General features: G+C 38.3%; 1 protein-coding gene across 1 annotated transcript; it reads right to left on the reverse strand.

Moving 5' to 3' along the window:
• Window positions 1-549: 549 nt before the first annotated feature.
• Window positions 550-2,146, reverse strand: LOC311499455 (adhesion G-protein coupled receptor F1-like). The gene has a single exon (XM_084560432.1). The coding sequence runs from the start codon at window positions 2,085-2,087 to the stop codon at window positions 954-956; it is 1,134 nt and encodes a 377-aa protein (XP_084416558.1). The 5' UTR covers window positions 2,088-2,146; the 3' UTR covers window positions 550-953.
• Window positions 2,147-6,321: the final 4,175 nt, after the last annotated feature.

Consider the following 6,321-nt stretch of genomic DNA (forward strand, 5'->3'; position numbering starts at 1 on the left):
GAGTGCCGTCTGGGAGAGCCAAAGTTTCAGCAGCTCCTGCAAATCTAGAAACTAAACTAAACATCCAAGCTGAGGCATCTGGCATGTCAGAATGCCAACCTGCTCTAAAGGCATTTATCTAAAGTGACCTACTGTTAAGACTTTGGCATGTATTTAATTGATTTGTTTGCTGTGCTTCAGTGAGCTTTATGAGTCGGGTTTTCTAGGGATCACTAATTGAGGCAGTGAAAAAAATATTGTATTAAGCAGGTTTGCTTAGTTAGTTGTTATTCTGACTGACTAGAAGAGAGAGAGTGACTGGATGATGGACCAGATGACACGCTGTTGCCATCACAAAACTGACAAGAAAACAAAAATAACTCAGTCTGTGGCAAAAAAATAAAACAGCAGATACTGTACTAAATCAAGAGAAGAATAAAAACTTAGCATTAGCATTTTCACCGCAAATATCTCCATATTCTCAACAGTCACAGGCATGTTTTTGAACCTCATTTCCCAGAGATCCAAACAGTGACATTGTCATTCAGACTCTGTCTAGCCACTTTCGCATCCAAACCCAGTCCACTTGTAGGGATTCCAGCGCTGGTGCTCTACAACAAAATTAAGTGTAAACACATGATTCACATGCTTTCAATATTTCAAAGCAACCAATTAGCTGGAAAAAAATATTATTCAGGAGACTGTTATTACCTTCGTCCCACTGTTGCGTCGTTGTTGCTAATTCTCATCAGACCTGTAAAGTTACATCTCAGAAATGAGAACACTGCTATACAACAAGCATCAAGCATTTATTTTTAGAGGAAACTGTGAAGTTCAAAGTTGGGAATCGCTTTTAATTATGCTGATTAAATGTATATTGAGACAGACATAGCTTTTTGTCCAGCAGTGTTCCAAACACCAATATGAAGAAACCCTTTATAAAGAAACACAGAGTAACGTCACCTAAAAGGGATTCAGTGATAGCAGACAAGCCAACAAATAATGTAGGTAGTACAACATAATATGCAGATCAACTTTATTAAATACTGAATTAGTACCTGCAGCGAATTGAACAATGCAAATGCAATTTGAAATCCTATGTTGTTCGGGCTGGCCATGGTTCCAACTCCCAGGCCCCAAGTTAATCCAAAACCTGGTGTGAGTACAACCAAACTCCTGGCAATAACCATAATTATGTGCCTCTCAGTTGCTTGGGCAGCACTTCCTCCTACCTTTCTCCTCAACATTTTGTATATCACCACAAGCATGATTATGAGGTTTATCAGCACTATTGACAGCACAGGTGTCAGAAATGCCAGTAGAGCCTTGGACTCGTACCAGCTGAGCCAGCAGGACCCGGTTCTTTGGTATTCATTTCTGGATGCAGTTACAGCTATAGTGAGAGTTGCAATGATGATGGGTGCCCCATAGCCTAGAGAGAATCCAATGGCCAACATAGATGTTTGAGACAACCCCCCTTCAAAGACAGCAACCGTACGGTAGAGCAACAGCAGACCTGATGCTAACATCCAGAAGAAGAGGGCTAAGTAGAAGAAATGGATAAAAAATGTAGCTGCAGTGCATGCTGGGCTGTTTGCCTCCTTTGTGTCTGAAATGAATGCTGCAATAATAAACCAAACATGTGCAATCAGAAGAGACACTGCAATGTTAACAATGGAAACATGACGCAAATAAGACGTGTTGTTCTTCCTTATTTTTCTCCATACGACAGCTTCAGTGATGAGACATATGACCAAGGAACCTATGGATATGCCAACTCCAATGTAGGTTATATAGTCCAAGGCAATGTTGTTGGAACTGCTGGGTGACATATGGATAGAGAAGGAGGTCAGATGATTGCAGTTGCAGGTGACTCTTCTGTTGACACTGATTACCAATTCACAGCCCTGGTCATCCCATCCTCCAAGACCATCAAAGAAGCTGAAATTCCAGAAAACACACTGAGGATTGTCCAGAGTGTCCTTTATGACATCAAATGTGAGTGAGATGTTATTGACGGTGCCACTGGATTGAACTAGTACAACCCTGGTATTGATAACATTGAGGGATGAATTGTCTTCATCTCTTGCAGGAAGTGCATTATCCATCCAGAGGAGAATGTTATAACAGTGACTGACTTATTTCCTCCGTTAGACTCTGGTATGTCTATCGCAACTGAAGAATTGAAGTCAGCACTGAAAGTGTCTGTGAATGTAGTTTTGTTCAAGAGAATAAAAGGAGTATCAATGTCAAAAGTGTCATTGGTAAGGCCCCTTGTTATAGTCTCAAGAGACTGCAACAATAATGAGCTGACACTTTCAGCTGTGAGGATGTTACTTCTTGTTAATGACATGTTTCTGGTATCATTGGTGTTCAGAAAGTTCCATAAATCTCTGGCCTCGTCTGTGGTGAGAACACCTACAGTTAACAGCACATCCTAAATTGAAAGAAAAGAACGTATTAAGTCTTAAAACATTAGTACTTACAACATGTAAACCTTGGCAGACTAAGTCATTTACCTCCATTGAAGTTCTGCTTATTGAGATATTTAATGATGATGACGTGTTGGCTACATTTCTGAGTATATCAACAATGGACCTGATGGTCGCAGGAGATTCAGTCACTTTCTGACTGAAAGTGAGAGTGATGCTGCTGAGCTCATCCAAGAATTCTGGCAGTGAATTGTTATTTAAGGACTGTGAAAGGACAGAATTAAGATTTATGAAAGTTGGAAAACCAAGACCTTCACTCAAAATGTCTAGCTAGTCAATATCATGTCTAGCTAGAAATTTTGAACCAAGACCTCCATTACAAAAGGAAAAATTAAGGATGAAGGAAGGCAGCTACTAATGCCATCAATTGTTGATAAAACAGTTGGAGAACTAGATCACCTCAGACTGCACAAAGAGCTCCTGAACAAGTTGAAGGATGCAGTTGTCTTGGCGATCTTCAAATTTACCATTTTCCTTACAAAATTTTTAAGACGTCTTTTCGTCTTTTCTCCAACCTTGTCTGGTTCACATGGGGCAACAGCCTTGAAACCTTTAGTTGCATTTCCAAATTCGTCATCAAACAAACACAAATTCTAGAGGGAAAAAGGAGGTTTTCATGTCGGTGCTTGTAGTTACAGGAAAACATATCTTGATCTGAATTATATTCGGATTGGAACATTTGGATCAGCACTCACCGTCGTTTGAAAATGTCAGTGTTATTTCTGTTTTAAATGATGGGTAATCCGTTGATTGACAAATGAGCTTCCTTTCCTGGTTTGTTGTACAATTGTCAGGGACTGGAAATTGATGGGTGATGTTAATTCCTGTGAACAAAAAAATAAAAAATTCAATATAGACACTGGTAGAGTGTATGATATTATCATAAAAAGTTGACATGAGAGATACTTTAATAGGTACCTGATTTTAACTGATAGCTGATTTGCCTTTTGTTTGTGTCAGATTTACCTGCACCTGACATGTTCAGAAACTCAACCTCGTAGGGATTGTTGACAGAGCACTCCACTGATACATTTCCACCCCCACACTTCACATTTGCACTGAGTGGTTTCACTTGGATTACGGGTGTCTCTCTGAAGGTGAAGGATCCATTGGACTTCTCTCGGAACACTGCACCATCTTTCCGTATCAGCTTACATTCATAAAGTCCTGAAATCAATGATCATCATCGTCATATGGAATCAGTGTTACTGAAACAACAGCATGGCCATTTTTTTCCACTAGGTTGTTGGAATACCGTTGGTTGTTCTTTTACAATTCAATTCAATTCAATTACATGGAGAGTTATACTTTTAACACTACTGCCTTATCAGTAATATCCACTAAAAGCCTGTTTTAGTCTGGACAGCCAGTCTGCTACTGCAGCATTTTAATCCACACTTTGCTCTGTTTAGAAGTTTGTGTCGTCTTTAGACTTTAATATCACAGATAACAGAGATGGAAATTATTTACCTTATCCAGCAATAACTTATTTGGAAAAAGGTATTACATTTTTATTGTTGCTGTGGTTTTCCATCGTCTTTTAATAGGACTTATATTGAGAAAATTAGTCGACTTGTTAAAGTAACGTGTACCCTGAGACAAACAAGTGTATATATAGTATTTCCCTGACAGTAATAAAAATAATTTCTGTGGTCATTTCTTTTAACATAACACTGACATTAGCTTTTACTGCAAAAACACTGGCTGGAGTACTGTTTTCTTTTGATTTGTCTGGTCTACCTGTGTCAGTGGTGTTATCTGTGTCATTCTAAAAAAAAAAAGAATGCAATGTCTGTAAGTCCTACTAAAGTCTAGTGAAGGTTTTTCAGGGAACAAAATAATTTCTCTGCTGATGTACTGCAACATGTAGATTGTTTTTACAATTCACGTTTCATTGTGTGAGACTGGTGCAAAACGTAATGGTTACCACAAGCTATATATAAAAAAGTGTCTCAGTATTATAATTTACTTAGTCGAATAGAATTAAATTTTGTCTAGGTGTAAGGCAAACATTGTAATCACATTCAATCTGTTTCTTACCAATGTCAGTTCTGAAAAATCTTGAGACAGTTAATGTTGCTGATCCATTTTGTCTCGAAAAGCTGTGTTCTCTATCTTCAAGTACGAGACTGCCATCACGTGTCCACTCAGCAGTCCAGTTTATACCAAACTTGAGGCCCTCTGGTGGAGGGCCACACGTTACAGTCACACTATGTTCAAAGAATACATCTTTTGGATCAAACTTCAAGAATGCTGTACCTGGATGGACAAAGAAAGTCAGACAGTTACTGCTAAACCATCCAACACAAAGATTATATACATGAAAATAAAGAAACAACATACAAAAGTGTCTTACTGTCAAATATCACAGAGTAATTTCCACTCAGCTCTGTAAATAATCCAAATTTAAGTGCTGTAATTTCTGTGTCTTGAAAAGATGTAGCGCTGACAGTAAAGGTAGCAATGGTGCTTCCGCTCCTGTAATACAGAATTGAATACCAATAAAAATCCATAAAGCAGGTATAATGTCAATATTTTGGGCCACATTACATCTGATCTGGAACTATAATGTCGTCTAGTCACTGCCTACAGAATGCGTTTAGACTAGGTTTTTGGATAGCACTCACTTTAAAATATCTTACTGAGGTGTCAAGACTTGTCACATTTCCATTTAACATTAAACTTAAAGGTGCAGTGTGTAGGTTGCAACCAACAGAATGTCCCTCAATCACATCTTCCTTTCCATGTGTGTTGAAGAAACTAAGGTGGTTAACGCTTCAACATAAAAAAGTTGGAGGCCAACTCTATAATTACAGATGATTACACACCAATGAAAATATAAATGTAATAAAATAACACTATATTTCCTCAATCCTACGTACATTGCAATTATGGTTGAAAAGAATCCAAAATTCGATTCCAAAACTCAAACAACTAAAAATGTACTTTCGTAAATGAGATCACTGAATGTAAAGTTAAGTTGTGCTTCTTACATTGGTTTTGAATCTGTTTGAGAGACATATCAAACCAGAACTAATAAATACTACATTCATTAGATCAACATTGTGATATCACTGAATGACACAGACAGAAAAAAAAGCCGTAACACTTACTGATTTATCAATGTCTTGGAAAACTTTACTGCCTGTGTCATTGTACGACAGGTTGAAATCCATGTTCAGGGTAAGGTCGAAGGTCCTCAGTTCAGAAATTTTTGTCTGTGTCGTTTCTGTTACAAATAATTTTGCTGTGTGTTTTGCTGTTGTCAAGAGTGTTGTTGTGCTTGGCATTGTTGTACTTGGAGTTGTTGTGTTTGGTATTGGTGTCATTTGTGTTGTTGTGTTTGGCATTGTTGTCGTCATTTGTCTGTTTGCGATACTCATGAATGGTCTTGTGTTGGGCGTTATTGTCATCGGGGTCGTTATGGGTCCGTGTACGACCAAGGTACCAAGGTACGTTTTAACCGTTTGATATTTTGGTATAAATAACACATTCAAAAACCAGAAACAGGTCGTTTTTTCGTTTTTCTAATTTTGGGCAAAAAACGGAAATCGACAATTCGGCTTGATTTTTCGTTTTTTTGTTTGTACTGACAAAACAAATTTACCACTCAATATTTCGTTTCCATTGGTGGGTGGGCCTTCGGCACCCCATTGCCTGTGATTGGCTAGTGTGTTCCATCAATTATATTTGTGCTGTGCTCTTCAAAATAAAGGTCCTCGCGTACGTCTTGGTCTTTAGACAGTGAAATGTTAACACAAATATATTGCGACAGACAGACGAGACTACGTTATGATCACAGACCATACTTATACTGGCGGCTATGACGGCCTTTAGCTTCATTATGCTC

This window comes from Chelon labrosus, assembly GCF_963514085.1.
Source record: "Chelon labrosus genome assembly, chromosome: 14".
NCBI classification, from domain to species: Eukaryota; Metazoa; Chordata; class Actinopteri; order Mugiliformes; family Mugilidae; genus Chelon; species Chelon labrosus.

Excerpts from the sequence above, each read along its gene's own strand:
- LOC311499455 (XM_084560432.1), bottom strand. The coding sequence starts at position 2,087 with ATGGATAATGCACTTCCTGCAAGAGATGAAGACAATTCATCCCTCAAT.